Source organism: Salmo salar, chromosome 04 (assembly GCF_965601325.2).
Source record: "Salmo salar chromosome 04, fSalSal1, whole genome shotgun sequence".
In the NCBI taxonomy this organism is placed as follows: Eukaryota; Metazoa; Chordata; class Actinopteri; order Salmoniformes; family Salmonidae; genus Salmo; species Salmo salar.
This window is the reverse complement of record NC_138294.1, coordinates 45,823,696-45,845,340: the sequence shown is the minus strand read 5'-3', so window position 1 is coordinate 45,845,340 and position 21,645 is coordinate 45,823,696. Positions and strand designations below refer to the sequence as shown.

Here is a 21,645-nt window from a genome sequence, read left to right as displayed (position 1 = left end):
GGGGAAGGAGTGTGATGTCCGAGCCTTTGTATGGGCAAAATGATGTCATCTCTTTTTCCTGTGGTGCAGAAAGAAAGCTTTGTTCAATGGAGGCTAGGATGGCCAGGGCACCAAAGGCTAACTTTTGACATTTGAAACATTAAGCTTTGAGCCCAGCAAACAAGATATCACATGATATCATAGAATGTACAGTTTGAAATGTACTTCGCACTACAGCAGACATAAAGAGCTTAAAATGATGATAAAACCACAGCAAAGCTTCCTACTGTACTATTAGCCAGCTGACCTCTGAATTTTTTTTTTACTAAGGATATGTCGAAACTATTGACTCCCTACTACGTGGGTTGTTATTTCAATGGCTCAGCAAGCCTGGTCACTTGACTGGAAACTTTATTTTAAGCCAAAACAAATGTTCAATTAAATGACCCTTAATGGCTAAAGACCTAGTGCTAAAGTTAGGGACCTGACAACATAACCTGACCTGGAAAAGCTATGGGCCCAAGTTATAGCTTTTACAACTATAAACACCCTTGTTTGACTATACTTGACACTACCTAAGGAACAGCAAGGGCATGTGAATTCACTTGGTATTTGGTAGTGTACTTATTTCTTGTTTGAACAGGGAGGGCTACAAGACCATGCTCTTTCAACAGTTCTACAGATTGCCAAGAAACAATTTAAACCAAATCAAAGAAATGTATAGCTGTAGTCGGCCTATGTTCATTAAAGCTATAGTTTTATTCACTCAAAATTGTGTCTGTTTTCAGACCTCAAAAGGGATCTAATGTGCTAAGTTTATTCCACATCCGACGTCCATCAGTTGCTTTAAAACGAAATGGAAAACCCTGAATGTCTTTCAACCAACCCAGTATCTATGTATTTAGGCCTACTGAGTTTTTAGTAAGGTTTTTTTTAAGTATTGATTCATTCTGATCCGTTAAACATTAATTTGATATGAGGAAGTGTACTTCAAACACGTGGTTGGAGCTTCAGTCTGCTTTAGAGGGAAAAGGATTAAACTGCTAAGCAGTCAGTAACAAGAACCATGTGTCCTTTTTCCCAGTTTTCCCATCTGCTCCCTTAAAGCCCTCATTTCACTCTCCCCCACTTCCCTCTTCCTTAAGAACCAGTCTGTTTTTGTTTTCCAAACAAGGCTCTCTGTACAGGAAATTGTGTACTTTGGGAGCATTCAGGAAGGCAGAGAGCAGATTTCCTGTTAGGACCATGGCAACAAAAAAAAGGGTGGATAAAAGGGGTCAGTAATCTCTAAACCAGAGGAGAAAGAGCAGTCAGCTATTCCCCTCCCCTGACTTCACTTCCCTCCCCTTCTCACAGACTTGACATTTCAAATCTCCATACCACGCCAGTGCCACAACTACCATGACCTTCGAAACATGGAAAACTGGAAGCAGAAGGATAAAGAAACAATATTCCTGCGCCTCACTGGGTACATTTCCTCATATACAGAGGAGCCAAAGAACAGGGAGATTGTGTGGACGAGAGGAAAAGAGGAGGAGAGAAAAAAGGCAGAGGGACACTGAGTAAAAAAACGACAGGAAACCAAATAATTCTGGTGCTGTTTTCTGCAAATCCTCCTGAGATAAATCACTTCAGAGGACTGCCATTCCCAATCCACATTTTACAATTATAACTGACAAGGGGTTTTCCCATACATTTTTGTAAGATTGATTGGAAATGTATAAAGCACTACAACTCTGACAGAAAAGTGACGTCTGCTTCATTCTTCTCACAAGGACTTTTCAGTCTCCCACACATTTAGTGTGGTTGATCAAGATGTGAGCGGCTGAATCCTTTTTGGGAGGTTTGTATGGTTTTTACTTCTGGGCTACATCTCACCCCTTTCCCAGGGTCTGTTGGATCAATGGTTGTGTATTTGAGGATTTGTTTGTTCTGAACTTCTGGACTACTAACTGGATCCAGATGAAGAATAAAGGAGCCAAGCAGAGGTCCAAAAAGAAAGGAAGTGAGAATGCATTCGGCTGTGACTTGACAGAACATCTACAGAATTCAGGACAAGACGGTAAACTTGTTTCTTTCAATGTTTATTATGTTGCTTCCCTTTCCTGCTGCTTCCCTTTCCTGCTGCTTCCCTTTTCCAGCAGATTTCAGAAAATGTCATCATGCCCCATAATATTGACCTTATGAATTCTGAGTTACACAGAAACAGAGCCTAATTATTGGCCCATTATTCAACATGTACTAGAGTTATGGAGGAGGCCATTGTCATATTTCATGTTTACAGATTTATTAGACACGTAGTATTAACCAAATAAACAACAAATAATCATAATAATAGTTATGCTAATTGAAAAAATATTAACTCAGTGTGATTGTTACGAAAACACTTTTCCAAATCAACCTACATTGGGAAAAGTTTTTTTTTAGACAAAACAGGTAAGAATTGAACAACTTAGTCTAGATTTTGTTTTTAATTTAGCTACTACAATGTTGATGACAGTTTGCGACAGGATGTGTAATGGTACAGTTGAAGATCCATGCTGTTTTTAACAGTTGTATAGTAGATGATGTAGCGTTTTTAGGTATGTGACACAGATGTATATTGCAATATGGACATCAATGTACATATGTTTTACATTCCATTAAGTCCTTTAGGCTCCCACCGAGTTTTAAATAGGGGATTTGTGAGTTAGGGTGTGGCTCATAGTCTTTTAGTCAACTTCCCCTGCCCACCAAGAGGCCTGTGTCTGGCTCTCTGTCTGAGGATTCTGGGTGGGCAACACTGCTCATAGGGGGGAGTGTCAGCCAACAGATAATATTTTAGACAACAATTGAGGATGGGTGTGTTTACCCAGATAGTATTTGAATGGAGGTAAAATTGTAATATGAAGTGAGGTAATGTGATGTGACCTGGAAACCTTTATTTTGAACAGATTTAACAGATGAGCAGATGTAACAGATTTGATACAGTAGATCTTTGTTACACAATACACATTTTTCTCTGCTACAGGGGAGAAGGTATAAATGACTGTGTATGGTTAATATGATGATACTTTTAGTTTTTATTTGTCAAATGGCATATATAATTACGAGTGGCTTATAATAATATCTGCTTTTGTTGACATGGCACTTTGAGATATCAGCTGTTGTTGAGTTGGTATTGAGGTTGCTGAAATGTCACTAAATCTGTCTGACCCTAGACAGGGAAGACAAATGATGTGTGTAATTACGTCATTTACACAAACAATTTACCTACGAGGATGTTATTTGATTTAACAATTGTCGTCTAAAATAACAGCATCTTATTCAATAAGCCGTATTCTTGGATTCCTTTTGAATCCTCAAGAAGATTTTCAGGCAAGCAGGAGTTTTCGTTCTGAGAAAATACTCTAAACTCACGGTGACTCAAATCCCATTCAGACCAGCCACCATTTTGACCACAGGCATGTCACTGAGAGTGTCTGTTCAGATGTGTAGTCCCTAAGCAAGCCTCATGTGGGAGAACAGACTTTCATTCATACTGCCCAGGGGAACCTCTGGCTAATACGCTTCAAAGCTCCAAAGATGGAATAAATTGTTTGACATTTGCTTAGCTAATGTTCAGCTGCATATGAGTAATATCAAATCAAATCAAATCAAATTGTATTAGTCAACAGGTGTAGACCTTTCAGTGAAATGCTTACTTACGAGCCCCCAACCAACAATGCAGTTTTAAGAAATCATCATGTCTATGTGCTTACTGATTTATTGTTCAGGTTTAGTTGTGTTGTTCATGAGATATGCTAAGAGTCTGCAAATGAGGGAAACAATCTGTAAACTGTCATTGATCTATGCCACTGTTCCACTGTAAGTTGTTGAATAGAATGTGCTTACTATATCGCTCTGCATTCTCTGGGGACACGAGAGATTGACCTCCATGCTTGTCATTGTGCGGCTAAAATGTGAAACGATCCACTGTCACTGGGGCACTGGCGAGATGGTTCCTTATCCCCTTGTAAAGAGTTCTGGGAAGGGCCTCATCTAGTGTATCTGTGAAGTGGGGAATGCCTGGTTGCAAAGTGGGAAGGTCTATTTAGCTTAAATTAGTTGAGCTATGAGTCTCAAGTGCTTTCCTTGAGGGATAGAGGAGCTTACAGGAACATTGTGCGCTGTGTATTTCTCGTCTAAGGTTGTTGCATACATTGGTTTGCTGATTTCAGTCCAGAGTGGAACAACTTTGGCAAAAAGAAGTGATCTATATCATAAGGTTTTTCGATTAGCGTAGTAAGGAGGGACACTAACTTCTGTAGTCTACGCCATACCGTGCAAAAGGGGTGCTATACATGTTTCATTTCCAGTTGAAATGTATTTTGAAGATGTTCTTTGATTTACAAGTATTCATTGGTTTGGAAAGCAACCCTACATTCCTCTCAAATACAGCATCGTAGATAACATATTTTAAGAATAGAGACATCCCAGTAGGGAACAGATTTTGGAAAGCAATAGCGAATTGGGTGGTAACATTTGAAAGGCCATTTTCTATTAGAGGAAGTGTCACAAGTAATACCAGCTGCAAGGATTGGGTGTGTCAACCTTCCTCTGAAACAAACAAACCATTTTTAACTTCCTGTGAAATTCCACCTTCTTCACAATCAGCAACCCTATGGAATACAAAGCCAAGCTACAGCGTAAAGTATGTTCAGGATGATTTAAAATAATTCATAAGTACTAATACAATTTATACTAATGGCAATTGGTTTCTCCCAAACTATCCTCCTCACGCTTCTCTGTCCTTTTCTGCCATGGAAAAAAGGGTTGTCTCAAAGAATGAGCCAAAGATCCAGATTCTGGCTCTGTTTATAGTAAATACAGCATTAAACTGACCCTGTCCAGTTCATAGAGGCCCTCTCTGTCCCTCCTCTTTCTGCCTTATGTCAGCAGTTGAAATGGAATGCCAGCATTTTCCCAACTGCTAAAACCCAAGTTGCCACGTTTTCCATCCACCTCCCTAGACTGTAGACATGGCGTTACATTTTAAAATAATATAATGAAAGATATTCAGTTGAACATCATTCCTGCTAAAATGAGAATGTTGCCTCTTATAGAACACCAAAAGATACGTAACTTCGTATGTTATGATTTCTCTCATAAATAACAGCTTATTCACGTACCTTCTTTACAGCATCCATTACAGTTTAATATGACCACCCTATAATATGTTGACCTTCACTCCTCAAAGTCTGTCTGGTGCCAGACTGAACCCCCAAAAGGTTTTTATTTGCTTTTCCATGTGTGTGTGTCCTTTCACGTCGAATGGATGGTTGAAATAATATTTGTTTATCATTCTTTTTTCAGTTCCCCAAGTTTTAAGGACGTGCGCAGAGTTCATTGAGAAACATGGCATTGTGGATGGGATATACAGACTCTCAGGGGTCACCTCCAATATCCAGCGACTCAGGTAACTATTTGAACCACTTACTGTGCCTTCCAAAAGAATTTGGACAGGGAAGTCAACATTTCAGTTTGGGCTCTATGCTAAGCATGTTTGTGTAGTACGTTTATAGATTTAGGCCATTATGAACGTACCATGTCGTACAACTTTAGTTTATTCAATATAAACCCTTAGCAGCCTACATTTCAATCTTACAAAACAACCTGCACATACTAGAGGGATTGTGGAAGCATCATTCGTCTCCAGCTGTATCGATACCCATGTGTTTGTGTGCTTACTTACAGACAGGAATTTTGCACTGAGCTGTGCCCTGACCTCACAAAGGACATGTACCTCCAGGATATCCACTGTGTGGGCTCCTTATGCAAGCTGTACTTCAGGGAGCTACCCAATCCTCTACTCACTTATGAGCTTTACAAGAAATTCACTGTGAGTACTGTTCAAAGAGGCAGGGTTTCTAGCCTGGCGGGTAGGAGCATTGGACCAGTAACCGAAAGGTTGCTGGATCGAATCCCCGAGCTGACAAGGTAAAAATCTGTCGTTAACCCACTGTTCCCTGGGCGCCGATGACGTGGATGTCGATTAAGGCAGCCCCCCCCACACACCTCTCTGATTCAGAGGGGTTGGATTAAATGCGGAAGACACGTTTCAGTTGAATGCATTCGGTTGTTTAACTGACTAGGTATCCCCCTTTCCTTTCTACCTATAAAAATCAAATCAAAATCAAATGCTATTGGTTACATGCGCCGAATACAACAGGTGTAGACTTTACAGTGAAATGCTTAATTAAGAGCCCATTCCCAACAGTGCAGAGTTAAAAAGTAAGACAAATATTTGCTAAAGAAAATAGTAACACAATAAAAACAAGAACGAGGCTATATACAAGGAGCAGCAGTACCGAGTCAATGTGCAGTGGTACGAGGTAGTTGAGGTAATAAAGTATGTACATGTGGCTAAGGGTAAAAATGACTAGGCAATCAGGATATACAGTGCTGTGAAAAAGTATTTTCCCCCTTCCTGATTTCTTATTTTTTTGCACATTTGTCACACTTAAATGTTTCAGATCATCAAACAAATTTAAATATTACACAAAGGTAACCCAAGTAAACACAAAATGCAGTTTTTAAGTGATGATTTTATTTATTAAGGGAAAAAAGCTATCCGAACCTTCATGGCCCTATGTGGAAAAGTAATTGCCCCCTAAACCTAATAACTGGTTGTGCCACCCTCAGCAGCAACAACTGCAATCAAGTTTATGCAATAACTGGCATTGATTCTTTCACATCGCTGTGGAGGAATTTTGGCCCACTCTTCTTTGCAGAATTGTTTTAATTCAGCCACATTGGAGGGTTTTCAAGCATGAACCACCTTTTTAAGGTCACGCCACAGCATCTCAATCGGATTCAAGTCCGGACTTTGACCAGGCCACTCCAAAACCTTCATTTTGTTTTTTTAAGGCGTTCAGAGGTGAACTTGCTGGTGTGTTTTGGATCATTGTCCTGCTGCAGAACCCAAGTGCACTTCAGCTTGAGGTCACGAACTGATGGCCGGACATTCTCCTTCAGGATTTTTTGGTAGATAGCAGAATTCATGGTTCCATCAATCCCAGCAAGTCGTCCAGGTACTGAAGCAGCAAAGCAGCCCCAGACCATCATACTACCACCACCATATTTGACTGTTGGTATGATGTTCTTTTTCTGAAATGCTGTGTTACTTTTACGCCAGATGTAATGGGACGCACACCTTCCAAAAAGTTCAACTTTTCTCTCGTCAGTCCACAGAATATTTTCCCAAAAGTCTTGGGGATCATCAAGATGTTTTTTGCCAAAAATGAGACGAGCCTTTGTTCTTTTTGGTCAGCGGTGGTTTTCGCCATGGAACTCTGCCATGGATGCCATTTTTGCCCAGTCTCTTACTTATGTTTGAGTCATGAACACTGACCTTAACTGAGGCAAGTGAGGCCTGCAGTTCTTTAGATGTTGTCGTGGGTTCTTTTGTGACCTCTTGGATGAGTCATCGCTGTGCTCTTGGGGTAATTTTGGTAGGCCGGTCACTCCTGGGAAGGTTCACCACTGTTCAAAATGTTCTCCATTTGTGGATAATGGCTCTCACCGTGGTTCGCTGGAGTCCCAAAGCTTTAGAAATGGCTTTGTAACCCTTTCCAGACTGATAGATGTCAATTACTTTGTTTCTCATCTGTTCCTGAATTTCTTTGGATCGTGGCATGTCTTGCTTTTTGAGATCTTTTGGCCTACTTCACTTTGTCAGACAGGTTCTATTTAAGTGATTTCATGATTCAACAGGTCTGGCAGTAATCAGGCCTGGGTGTGGCTAGTGAAATTGAACTCAGCTTTCCAAAAAATGTGATTAACCACAGTAAATTCATGATTTAACAAGGGGGGGAAATTACTTTGTCACATAGGGCCATGAAGGTTCGGATAGCTTTTTTCCCTTAATAAATAAAATGATCACTTAAAAACGGCATTTTGTGTTTACTTGGGTTATCTTTGTGTAATATTACAATTTGTTTTTGATGATCTGAAACGTTTAAGTGTGACAAATGTGCAAAAAAATAAGAAATCAGGAAGGGGGCAAATAGTTTTTCATAGCACTTTATAATGAACAGAGTAGCAGCAGCGTATGTGTGAACGTGTGTGTATGTGTGAGGTGTCAATATGCATGTGTGTGTGTGTTGTGTGTGAGCATATGTAGTGTGCGTATCTGTGTGTGTTGGAGTGTCAGTGTAGTATGTATGAGTGTGTGGGTAGAGTCTAGTGAGTGTGCATAGAGCCAGTGAAAGTGATTCGGTACAAAACATCTGTAATGTGTCCACTTTGGTCACAAGAATCCCTGTTTGATTTACATGAGAGATTAGTCATTTAAAGAAAGAATGATGTGCAACACTGATAATACTTGTCTTCGTCTTTTACTGTTCAGGAAGCCGTCTCAGTCCAGGAAGATCATGAAAGATTACAGCATATTCAGGATGTCATTAAAGAGCTACCACTCCCCCACTTTAGGTAAAACTCACTTCAGACCTTTGTTTCCCTAGTAAAGGACCTTTCCAACATTTATATGTGGTTTATAAGCTAAAAGAAAGTGTGTGTCCTCTCTCTTCAGGACTCTGGAATATCTTACCAAGCATTTGGCCCACCTGGCCACCTTAAGCCCCCAGACTAACATGCACAGCCGCAACCTGGCGTTGGTATGGGCTCCAAACCTATTGCGGTGAGCTCTACACATATTGTACACAAACCAATATCACCTTATCCAAGAACATACTAAAACAGTTATGTGATAACTACATTTGGTTTGAATTATACCCTATCTGATGCATTATTCCATATGGTAACTCTCAATGGGCAACGGTAAAATCCCTCCTTGGTTGTGACTGAAAGCATTTCTACTTTCTCTCTTGGCTTTGTGTTTTGTAGCTCTAAAGATATTGAAGTTGCCTCCTGCAATGGGGACATGGCTTTCCTGGAGGTGCGGGTACAGCAGTCAGTGGTTGAGTTCATTTTAAATCACACTGAGCAGATCTTCAACCATGCAGCTGTACCAATAAAACCTAAAGGTATGCATGGCACAATGTTTGAAAGTGTGCATTTAGACATTTCATGAATGTTGCCCTCTTGCTTGTGTCATTTATATGGCCATTGGACAATAGATTGTATTTATTGTCATGCCAACAGTAAAAACCTACACAATGTATTATTATAGGACCTGGTTTGATGTGTGGGGAGAAGTATGCCACTTTGCCTATCAGTGGCCAGGGTGGGCCAATGAAGCTGATGAGCCTGGAAGAGGCCCAGGCTCGCTCCCTGAGCCCTAACCATCCAGCACGGAAAGAGCGACAACGGGAGAATAGTCTACCAGATACCAGCACTGCCACGCTATACCATACCGTCATAGACATATCGGATAGCAAGTAAGATGGATGAGGATTCAACTGACTGATTTATTTAGTATACTCAACAAACATGCTTAAAACACAAATCCTCTGGGCTGTCAGACACCTGGATACATTTGGCAGTGAAAACAAATGTAAAAAAATACCTGATCAAACAATGTAGTATACAATAACTCATACACTGTGCAGTGTATGCAGTACAGTGCCTGGCAAATCAGTCTAGGTTGATCGTATGGGTTTAGCTACTGTACCCTTATTGTTACTGCATTGTTTTGCTGTACATACTGCTTTTACTCTTCAATAAACACACTGATTATCAACAAATACAAAACCAAACAGGCCATATTGTTCACAAATGTTTCTCCTTTTCCGTCAGAAGAAAGCTTTCTGGGAAATCCAAAACGTGGAAGTCCATCTTCAACTTGGGCAAGTCTGTGACAGACTCTAAGGGGAAACTGAGCCGGAACGGGAGCGTATTCTTGAGAGCACAGAACATCACAGGTAAAAGCACTTTAATATTTTACTGCAGTGGGCTAAATCAGGGTCAGGGTGATTCTTGGTGGTCTTAAACAAATCTACTTTGAAACAAAAGTATACACCTCATACACATGGTTATGGGCTTTAAAAAAGAAGACATCTGTACCATGTTAGATATAGAGTTGGAATGTATTCAATTTTGAGTTTGCATCCCAATATTACACGTTATATACATCACAGAAGACTGAAATATAACAAAACTGTTTGACATAGAAACACCGGATGTTTTATAATATTTCTTAATTATGAAATTCTGAACAATATTAATAACACTCCACCCATGAGGCCAACGAGGGCGCTTTTGGTCATTGACTGCAGGTAAGGGTTTTAACTGCTAAGGCTAAATGATTTATCATGGAAAACATAGTAGGGGAGAGTGGGGTATGTTGAGCCATTTTTCTTTTTACATTCAGCATAACTGCGTCAATGGAAATATAGTATTATTTCTAGCAAAGAAGTCTACATATATCTCTGGATGTTGTGTATCCCTGGAAATAATTTGAAATATTTCAAACATAAGTTTTGAAAACACAGGTTGTCCAAAAAAAAGTTGTCTCTTGACACAAGTTACTACGGGTACAGGGTAAGTTGAGCAGAGGGACAGGGTAAGTTGAGACGCCTTAGTGGGTGATTGTGTGGGGTATGGTGGCCATTGGCTCAGGATGCACTTTCATGCTAGGTTTAGGACCTCATATTGTAGCTATAGAGACCCAGCTGATGTACTAAACAATCTTACAACTATTTACTTTGGTTTAGATACAAGCATCATGAAACCTATAACCAATAAATGTAATAAACTTTGTGAAAATCAGTTTTTGGGACCTAACTTGCTTACCACTTTTTCCATGTGGTTTCATCCTTCACAGACTCCATGAAATGATGGACACTTCTCGAAATATTTAGTCACATTATGCATTTTGTGTATGGTTTCCGAGAAACAAGGGGTGACTCAACTAACCCTTTGGCTCACCTTATCCCACTCTCCCCTACACATTTTATTTCAACCTTATAGTGAATGATCAATGAAAATGAATATCACAGAAATGAACATTCTACTCAAAATAATTGATATTAACAGAACAGGGCTGTGCATATTTTTTGCAGGTGCTCAAAATGAAGGGGGGAAAATATTCATATTTCATATCTCGAAATTCATAACATAGCCTACTAACTGCCTCTGTAGCGATTTGTATTTATATATATTTTTTGCATAGGCCTATTTATTTCTGCAACAACACTCATCACAAATTGTAAGCAAGCTAGTTACAGGACCTCCTAAAGGCATGACTGACATCTGGAAAAAAGGGTGTGCTATCAGTTCATCATTGCTGATTGATGTAAATCTGCTTGTTAGCTAGCTCCACATTGCATTTTTTACTGATTTTGATTTATCTTCAATGCTCTTAAATAATAACTTCATCATTTAATATTCAGAATATTTTAACTCGTGATATACTGTACAGTACAGGCCGGCTAGTGGCTTGTATGGATATTATAGTATATGGTGGTTAGCAAGAGTCCAAACTACCTGTGTTGCTGCTGCCCTGACACACATGTGTAACTCCCGACTGAGGAAGGGATGGAGTTGGGTCGGAGGGTCGTAGATGCAGCCGCTTCTCTCTACTGTGTCTTTCTGCTGCGCATAGGCTGTCAGCCAACCAGACCGAATGCTGATGATGATGTAAATCAAGTGTTATCAAGTGTTATGCTGCAGCCGCTGTGGCAGGACTGTTGACGGCTCATAATAACGGCTGTTAACGTAACAAAATGTGGAAAAAGTCAAGAGGTCTGAATACTTTCCGAAGGCACTGTATCACTAGATTTGATTTATTACAAGATTAAGGGTATACTGTGCAACTTTCATAAGGTCTGGATGCCTTGTATGGAATACTGTATGACAAAAGGAGTCTATATTGAAAACATGCCCATGTCAGAGGAGATACCTATTTAAGCAATCCCTAGCTGCTGGGCTGCTCAGTCCTGGCCCTGGGGGTCTGCTGTACTGTTGGTTGTCACTGTTGGTTGCCTTGGCCTAACATACCTGAAACCAATAATGTATGTTTCACTAAGATCCTAAAGCTGAGTGGGGTGTGTTGGGTTGTGGCGCTGTAGGGCCCGTGGACCCCTAGGGGCAGGACAGGGTGACTCTGCCATATTGTGTGCAAGTAAAAATAGCTTTACAGTACTTTTAGGCCTATGATATGAATTATATGGAGGGTGTACTTTTTCTCTGTGTTAATGTGTAGGTGTATGTGTGTTTAATAAAAACGTTTGTTTTCCCTTGAGACATAAAAAAATGATGGGAAAGAAGCTGCGTTGGGGAGAGAGTAAAGTTATTGACTAGACTGGTGGTGTGCAGGCGGCTTGGGGCAGGTGGGTGGTCTGGCTGAAATTTGATAGAGGATGTCTTCATAAAGACAATCAAAAGTATTTGTACTTTATTTGTAAGAGTTGTTCATTTGTTAGGCTATTGGTTAAAGGAGCAACACAATATTGACTATTGAATTATCATTGATCTAGTTCAGTCTTATCAATCACTTAAACATATTTAATAAGGATCTTTTACCTAGCTTGATGACTGTGGGCATTTTTGCTTACTTTTTGTTGTTCTAAATGATGCTAGAAGGTCCATAGGTCATATTCGATATTGTAGAAATGCAGGAAATGAGCTTTAGATGCCCAAAATAATGGGAGGACCCCCAGATCCCCCGTGGGGTGGGGTATGCAAAATGGTTCAACTTTGAGCACCTCTATCTCCTAAATCATTTGGCATTCAGGTCCAAAAAGTCACTCTCTGACCACTTCATCCATGGGCAGACATGTATGGAAGGTTTTGTTTCAATCAAAAGGGATGCTGTCAGAAATGTATTGAATTCAAATGGATTTACCCCATGACTGCATTCTTGATTCACAGAAAAGGCAGCTATCCGACCAGCTAGAAGCATGGACTCTTTGTGCTCTCTGCCAACAGGTGGGGCTGAATGCACTACATTGCATACAAAAGACTTTTGTCATCGTGAAATCTACTCACAGCAGTTCTCTCCAATAAACAAATCCTCATTGTAGCATTTGCTTTGTAAATAAGGCTGAGAAGATGTGTATCTAACAATTTGTTTCACATTTCATTTCCAACACACAGATGATGACAAGGCAGGAAATTTCAACTCAGCAGGCGAGGCCAACGTTTTCTTTGCACCAGGCATAAAATCCAGAACACTTGGATCTGACTATGACCTCAGTGAACACCAGAGGTGGGAGTTTGAGATTAAGAAATCGAGCGAGGCCACAGGTGGCAGCAGCCCTAACATGAAGAGAAGGGGCTCACCAAGTGTCTCACCACCCCAACAGAAGTCTCTACCTGAACAACTGAAGGTTTTCAAAGGCGATGACCTCAGCAGCTGCCAGCCCACCTCTCCTAAAAACAGGAGGATGCTGTATTCTGGCTCCACCCACAGCAGCACATCCAGGCCCTCCTTCCCAGGAAGCCTCTTCCCTGAGTCCTCCCCTAGGCATCAGCGCAAGGCTCTCAACATATCAGAGCCATTTGCTGTGTCCGTGCCCCTGAGGGTGTCTGCAGTCATCAGCTCCAACAGCACCCCCTGCAGGGCAACATGGAAAGAGAGGCCTGCTGCAGCTGCCCTGAAACCCAGCAGAGAAACCTCCCAGTCAGAGCAGAGTGATAGCAGCGGCAGCTCAAGTTTCAGAGAGCACCCCCTTGTAGAGAGCAGTGTGGGGAGTGAGAGCAGTATTTACAGTAACAGCAGCTCAACCCCTCTGGAAAAGGAGGCGAGAACAGCAGAGGAGAGGAGCAGAGAGGAGGCAGCTTCCAAAAGTGTGCCAGAAGGTAGGACATTTTCACCTGATAACATAGAAAAAAGCCTGTGACTGTGTGTGTGTGTGTGTGCATGTGTGTGCATGCACTCAGATTGAAAACCTGATTATCCTTATTATCCATGGTAACAGCTTCTATTAATAAAAATAATGACATATCTATTCATGTTATTAGTTTCAGGAAGTGAAGGAGAGGTGAAAGAGGTTCAAGAGAAGGTGGAAGCATCTGACCTGAGACAGACCTCCACTCCCAACACAAGAGAGGAAGATAAAGAGAAACAGCAATCTCCTGGGAATCAACTGGACAGCCCGCCAGCACCACAGCTTGAGACAAAAGAACTGACACAACTGGTATGTTTCATCTCCAGTTTAGCTCTGTGCTTCATCACATATAATATACAAAGGATAATACAATGACAATGGCTGTCGCTTTATTAGGGCGATTGTGATTTATGTTTTGCAGGATATGGGATCTCTACCTATCAAGGAAGAACTGTGGTGTGAACTCCATCTTGAGCTGAAAATCACTGAGCCTGAGCTTGACATTATGGAAGAGGAGTTTATGCCTGTTGTTTGTTCCAACAAGAACACTCATGAGGATGTTAAGGCAAAAAGAAGAACCAGTCTTCCAACTCACTCATTATTATATAAGGGACAGCCTTTGATGCCCACCAGGCCAGCATTGACTGATCGAAGTGCTTCTACAGTAGCACATTCAGCAAGAAAGAACTCCTCAGACACACTATTTCCATTTGACAAAACATTACATTTCATGGTTGGCACAGATATGAAAAATACATCTCTACATGCTGCTGACTCAACAGATAACACAGAAAACGAACCACACATTTCCCCAAAATCTAAGCTCACAGAAACAGATAAACCCATCAGCATCAAGCCACGACTTGTGGTTCCTCACCTCGCAGAGCCAAGTTTACATTCTACTCAACAAAGCCAGGTCATAAACCATTTGCAGCCAGGGGACGGCATAACATACATAGGCATGTCTGTAGCAGAGAAAGGAAAAGAGCCATCGTGGAAAAGTAAAAGTCAAGATTGGGTCAAAGGGGTTTTCCATGATGATGGAAAGAATGCTTTGTCAGTTGTCATGGGAGGCATTGAGAGGCTTTCAATATGTTTGGAGGAAAGACCCCACACCTTGGGGCTACCACACCAAGACGATGAGGATGGATGTGGAGGACTTTCCGAATTGGAGGACTTGGAGGAGGAACCTTGGGAGGAGGTCTTCAGCTCCACCAAACAGTGGGTAACCAGTCCTCTTCATTCACCCACATTTAAGGATTTGTTTGGAAAACTAGATGTTTCGTCGTCTTGTTCTGTGGGAGAAGGTTTGAGCTCCAAAGATCTAAACGTTCCTCCTCAATCTAGAGAAGACAAACCAACAAATGGATCATGTCCTGTTAGGAGCATAGAAGTGTTCCCAGGAAATAGCTCTCTAGCATGCAGCGGCAAAACAGAGACCAAAATCACACATCCACTTACGTCACCTGCCAAAACCACCGTGGTCAGTGATGACGCAACGAGACCACACAGAGGGAACAGCTGTATAGCCAAGCAGAAACACACCACTTCCTCCCAGAGATTTCACAGACAGACATCTTATGAAGCATGTTATTCAGAAAAAGCTGTGCAGGACAGTTTTTCAAAACACAGACCCTATTCACTCAATTTGGATTTAGGACTTCGATGCATCAGAGACATTTCCAATCGGCAAAACCTTGAATCAGCTGAGTTGTCCTCCATTCAGAGAGGGGCAGTGACCCCGTCTGGGACCAAATCCAACGGCCTGTCCCAGGAACTGGAGCTGTTCCTGAGCGATCGTCAGGCCCCTGTGCGTCGGAACTCCGCCCCCGTCAGTGTGTCGTCTGTCAGGACGGCCTTCATGATAAAGACTTGCCAGGCCAAAGCCGTGCCTGTCATCCCCCCAAAGGTGCAGTACAGCCACATACCTCATCCCACGAACAATGACGAAGGAAATGAAGCAGAGAAAGAACTCACAAAAACCAGGGGAGAGAAACTAGATACTGCACCTCTTCTTCCATCTATCAGGGATCTAAAGGAGGAGTTGGAGAATAAGGAGCCAGCCCCCAAATCCCAAATAAGGCAGCCCATTGCAGAGAAATCTACAGAGACTAATAAAACTACAGCTACTTCAGACCCCCCGGTGCTGAGGAGGAAACGCTCCTCCAATGCAGAGGCCTTTGCTGATTGTCCAAGACCTGAACGGTCCACTGTTCTACAAAGACCGTCCTTTAGGAACCGCCAGAGACCACAGAGCCTCATCTTGTTCAGTCCACCCTTCCCCATCATGGATTACCCACCGCTAGGGGATGATGGCAAGCTCCTCTTCTCGCCCATCAGAAGTCCAACTGAAACATCAGCACTCGATGTCTTTTCTAAAGAGATGGCAGAGAATCTCAGGACCCCAGAGGGGGTGACCCTGCGGAACAAAATGACAATACCCAAGAGTGGACAGAGGCTGGAGACCTCGACCAGCTGCTTTTATCAGCCACAGAGGAGGTCCATGATATTTGACAACAGGAGCCACAGGCAGATTGAATGAGACACTGGACAGTTTAACCAGTTTCCTAACACTACTCTGGTTATCCTTCTGCTCATCGTCCCTGTTCTTGGACTTATGTAAATTATTTGAGCAATATTGGGCCTATAATTCTACCTTTGATATGAAACTATTCTGGGAAATTAACCGTTTATTTGTTTCCAATGCTCCTACAATCACCTCTCTGTCCTGCACTAAAATAAGTATTCTTGACTAGTGGTGAAGATTTTAGTCCAAATCATATGCAGTAATGATCAATTAATATTCAAATTATATATTTTTTATTCAAATGTTAGACATGTTTGTAATATGCATATGAAGGATAGACAGCCAAAGAAAGGAAAATGTTACATCGACCCATAGTGCCATTGGTATTTGAGAAAATGTCTTTTACTAGTTTGCATGTCATCATTGGTAATCACAAGATTGCCTTTTTGCCAAAGAGAGTTGTACCTTCAGTGATCGCTGCTTTGATTTTATTTCTACCTTTTTTCTTACATATTTTGTGAACTGAATAATGACTTCATACAGTATGAACCCACTGGCGCCCAGCTATTGTCGCTGTGATCAGCTTTTATCCTGACATAGTATCAGGATAGTGTTTTTCCAACATTCTAAGTAATGAGAACAGGAGAAAGCGGCTACTTTACTTGTAATTGTATTATAGACACTAATGGTATTTATTTATCCAATTATGAATCTATAGATAGTCATTAACATACTTGACCAATTATTTGTTGTTGTTGTTTTTATTTGGCTTCAATTCTAGTAGCCAGACATTACTTCACCAATTCTATATTGTGTAATGTTACCAATAGTTATACTGGTATGTGTTACCAGTGCTACCAGGGATTGATCAAAACTGACATAGTTGGTGTTCTCTTAATTGGACTGTAAAGTAATGTTTTGGTAAAGTTTTAGGATGAGGAGGACAGATGACAAAAATACCTAATGTAAAGTGACTGTTGTGATGAAAACAGGCTTTGATGAGAAATGTTTGTGTTTTAATGAAAAGGAAGTGAGAGAAATGGATGTGCTGACACTTGTATTTGTGTATGATACAAGTGCAGATTGTAAAAGAGAGGACTCAAACACTATGCTTTAAATGTTGCGAAGAGTTAAACGAATATCAGAAGAGGGATGCTGGTTGTTTGCAGCTGTATTGACATAATACTACATTTGTGACCTGTACAATTCTGTATGGACCAAAATTGGATGTATTGTGTATAGCCACAGAAAGATATGAAAATGAAAAATACACGTATAGGCTTAACATATTTTCTAGGAATTTGTTCATAGAATGATTTGTCGTAATGATTTATTTGAAAAAAAAGCATGAGCTGGCGTACACCCAGAGAAATTGATTTAGTTTAGAGGTGCTGACTAACTGCAAATAATCTGTAAGCTATAAAAATAAAGAGAGTCGCACACTGTATATATATATAAACTCCCAGTAATTTATTGGGTAAAACACCAATGTTTCGGCATCACTGTGACTTCTTTATTTTTATATGTTACAGTTTATAATGATTTATTTACAACATAGTCAAAAGTTTGGACACACCTACTCATTCAAGGGTTTTTCTTTATTTGTGCACTATTTTCTACACTGTAGAATAATAGTGAAGACATCAAAACTATAAAATAACACATATGGAATCATGTAGTAATAAAAAAAAGTGTTAAACAAATCAAAATACTTTTTTTGTATTTATTGGTTCTCTTAATTTTGATAAGAGAGATGAAAATGTATTGAATTTAAGGTTATTTATTGAACAAAAAAGGTAAATATTTGTATTACTTCCTTACTGGTAGCTCTGCACTGAAGTTTATTTGGAACATTCTTTGTCATCCTCAGAAATCCGACTCAGTGTAGTGGAAAATTACTCCCAATATCACAAAGAACTGCAGGAAAACAAAGATCTAATTCTCCATTATGTTGCTATTTTCGGCTTTTCCTCAAAACATTTAAGTGGCATTTTAAGTAATGCCATTTTACAATATTTGGGCCTATTTGCTGAAATTAAACTGATTTTGATTAATGCATACATTGTCTCAATGCAAGAGCAACTACAGTGCCTTCAGAAAGGACTTGGATTTTGTGTTACATCCTGAATTAAAAATGGATGAAAAATATTATTTTCTCACACATCTACCCATAATGACAACGTGAAAACATGTTTTTAGAAATGCTTGAAAATGTATTGAAAATGAAATACAGAAATATCTGATTTACATAAGTATTCACACCCCTGAGTCAAAACTTTGTAGAAGAATCTTTGGCGGCGATTACAGCTGTGAGTTTTTTTGTGTCTCTAAGAGCTTTGCACACCAGGATTGTACAACATTTGTCCATGACTCTTTTCAAAATGATTCAAGCTCTGTTAAATTGATGGTTGATCATTGCTAGACAATCATTTTCAGGTCTTGCCATAGATTATCAAGCCGATTTAAGTCAAAACTAACTTGGCCACTCAGGAACATTGTGTCGTCTTGGTAAACAACTCCAGTGTAGATTTTGCCATGTGTTTTAGGTTATTGTCCTACTGAAAGGTGAATTTGTTTCCCAGTAGACTGAACCAGGTTTTACCTCTAGGATTTTCCTGTGCTTATAGCTGTATTTTGTTTATTTTTATCCTAAAAAACTCCCTAGTCCTTGTCAATGACAAGCATACCTATAACATAATGCAGCCACCACCATGCTTGAAAATATGAAGAGTGGTACTCAGTGATGTGTTGGATTTGCCCAAAACAACGCTTTGTATTCAGGACAAAATGTTTTTGCAGTATTACGTAAGTGCTTTGTTGCAAACAGAATGCATGTTTTGGAATATTTTTATTCTGTACCGGCTTCCTTATTTTCACTCTGTCATTTAGGTTAGTATTGTGGAGTAACTACAATGTTGTTGATCCATCCTCAGTTTTCTCCTATCACAGCCAATAAACTCTGTAACTGTTTTAATGTCGCCGTTGGCCTCATGGTGAAATTCCATAGCGGTTTCCTTCCTCTCCGGCAACTGAGTTAGGAAGGACACCTGTATTTTTGTAGTGACTGGGTGTATTGATACACCATCCAAAGCCTAATTAATAACTTCACCATGCTCAAAGGGATATTCAGCGTCTGCTTTTTAAAACATTTCTACACATCTGCCTATCGGTGCCCTTCTTTGCAAAACATTGAATAACCTCCTTGGTCTTTATGGTTGAAATTCACTACTTGATTGAGGGACCTTACAGATAATTTGTATGTGTGGGGTACAGAGATTGGGTAGTTATTAAATTATTGAACATGGGAAGAGTCCATGCAACTTATTATTTGATTTGTTAAGTACATTTTTACTCCTGAATTTATTTAGGCTTGCCATAACAAAGGGTTGAATACTTATTGACTCAAGACGTTTCAGTTGTACATTTTTATTCATTTAAAAAAAATTCTACAAAGACAATTACACTTTGACATTATGTGGTATTGTGTGTAGATCAGTGACACAAAATCTCAATTTAGTCAATGTTAAATTCAGGCTGTAACACAATAAAATGTGAAAAAAGTAAAGGGGTGTGAATACTTTCTGAAAGCAATGTATATTTCTTCTGCAGTGAAGATTTGTTTGAATACTATTGCATGCAAAAAAAACATTTTATGATTATGGAAGTTGATGCAATGCATTCTGTACTCACTGTCCAACACAATATGGCGAATCCAAACCAAGAGACTCCAGAGCAGTGTCTGATCAAAGGACCAGCAATGTAATCATAACAACCTGAAAATAAAGATTACATTTTTTATTAGAGCACTGTACTGTTTCATGCAACAGAACCCCTCTAGTCATTTCCATAATGTTACCACACATTAGTCAGATCTAAACTGGAAAACAGTGCAAAAAATAAAGGTTCTTCAATGGTTCCGTGGTTCTTTAGTGTCCGTTGGGATTCCTGGAATAACTATTCGCCAATAAATCTTAGAAGTATCATAAAGGTTCTCTTGGAGTGACAAAAAGCTTATTGAAAAGCAGGTGAGCTGCGCACGTGACATCTTTGCGATCGAAAATGCACTATTTTCAAACAGTCTAGGCAAAAAAATGACATCATATGCGAACATCTTTGCCAGAGGCAAGCAAGTCCACGTGCCAATGTACCAACGATCTCGGGAAGTCACTTTCTATTTCTAACAATATTACGGATGTGTATAATGAGCAATTAGATATGTATTTTCACGGTAGCTTGACATTATCTATCACTCTAGCAATCCAAAGATAGCTAGCTAGCATTGAAAGTATTTCGCTAGCTACTGCTAGCCAGCTAGCAACTAAAGGGGCGTCTTGCACCCCAAAAATATGAGGGCACAAACTATGTGAGGATGGCTGGGCGGGGGGGGGGGTTCTACTAAGCTAACATATGGAATTTTTTTAAGATGGTCATACCATTTAGCTATTTTATTTGGAATTGTAGGACCCCTTTCGGTATCATAAAATATATTTACAAATTCTTTTATTAAATATTGAATTTGACATTTACTACTATAGCCAATAGAAATACATTGAATAACACATTTATAAATGGCAAAAAGACAGTCAAACAATTTATAATAAGGAATAAGGTTTTGAAGTGTCTGTCCTATATCTAATAAATATTTACGTTTTTTTTGGATACATATTTAATGTTGGCACTTATTTTTGTTGGCACAAAACTACCTCCCTACTTTCATTCGTTTGTATGTGTTACCTTCAGATGAGTGCCGTGACACTCGGGGTCGTAGAGAAAAATGGGCATGACGTCTCTGCTAGTTAGCTAGGGAAACCTTTGGCTTTGCCCTTTTGGGGGGTTTGTGGGGCAAGAATGAGAAGTTGGTGAACACTTCTGTGTGGGAATGGACAAAGTCATATTTGAAAATTACCTGTGCATGCAGGAAAGGGCTGACCTCCATTTTGCAGGCCTCTACATCGCTGATGGCTCCCATAGTGTCCTGCTGACAGCACTGTCTCTAGGCCAAGGATAATCAGCATCTGTGTTCTGCAGCCTGAAGTGGGACTCACACTTCACCCAGTCCTCTGACCCATACAGTCCACAATACTTAGACTACAAGAGGAGCACTCTGGTAACTAAAACACTTCAGTTAATAGAGTTTATTCAGAAGTTTATACAGTTCTGACTAGAGAGAGTGAGTACAGCTACGACCGGAAGTCGACCGTAGCAGGTTAATTTATGCTGCAGGTTAGGTTAATTAACGTGGCAGGTTAGGAGATTTAGGTTAAAGTTAGGAAAAGGGTAAGTGTTTGCTTAAATGCTCTCCTTACCTGCTACGAAAAGCCACTTCCGTTAGTAGCTGTACTCCCTCTAGTCACCTGGTCCTAACATGCATCCTTTGTCCTGATCTTT

The 21,645-nt window shown here is 40.2% G+C and overlaps 1 protein-coding gene across 2 annotated transcripts; it reads left to right on the top strand.

Moving 5' to 3' along the window:
- The first annotated feature begins 1,291 nt into the window (after window positions 1–1,291).
- On the top strand, window positions 1,292–19,822 carry LOC106603046 (rho GTPase-activating protein 31). Of its 2 annotated transcripts, none has more exons than XM_014196177.3 (12): window positions 1,292–2,041; window positions 5,314–5,416; window positions 5,695–5,839; window positions 8,348–8,430; window positions 8,531–8,638; window positions 8,845–8,984; window positions 9,131–9,338; window positions 9,700–9,821; window positions 12,772–12,828; window positions 12,997–13,701; window positions 13,864–14,039; window positions 14,152–19,822. In XM_014196177.3, exons 1-12 carry the CDS (start codon window positions 1,942–1,944, stop codon window positions 16,270–16,272), a joined length of 4,068 nt encoding a protein of 1,355 aa, XP_014051652.2. In that variant the 5' UTR covers window positions 1,292–1,941; the 3' UTR covers window positions 16,273–19,822. The 2 variants fall into 2 exon arrangements, with proteins under 2 accessions (XP_014051652.2, XP_014051650.2); XM_014196175.3 differs by having other exon boundaries at window positions 9,697–9,821.
- The last annotated feature ends 1,823 nt before the right edge of the window (window positions 19,823–21,645 follow it).

What these genes read in the sequence shown, in the direction of transcription:
- LOC106603046 (XM_014196175.3), top strand. Translation starts at nt 1,942, where the DNA reads ATGAAGAATAAAGGAGCCAAGCAGAGGTCCAAAAAGAAAGGAAGTGAG. An exon ending in TGGGCTCCAAACCTATTGCG is followed by an intron (nt 8,639 to 8,844) that starts GTGAGCTCTACA and finishes TGTGTTTTGTAG; the next exon opens with CTCTAAAGATATTGAAGTTG. An exon ending in CAAAAGAACTGACACAACTG is followed by an intron (nt 14,040 to 14,151) that starts GTATGTTTCATC and finishes TATGTTTTGCAG; the next exon opens with GATATGGGATCTCTACCTAT.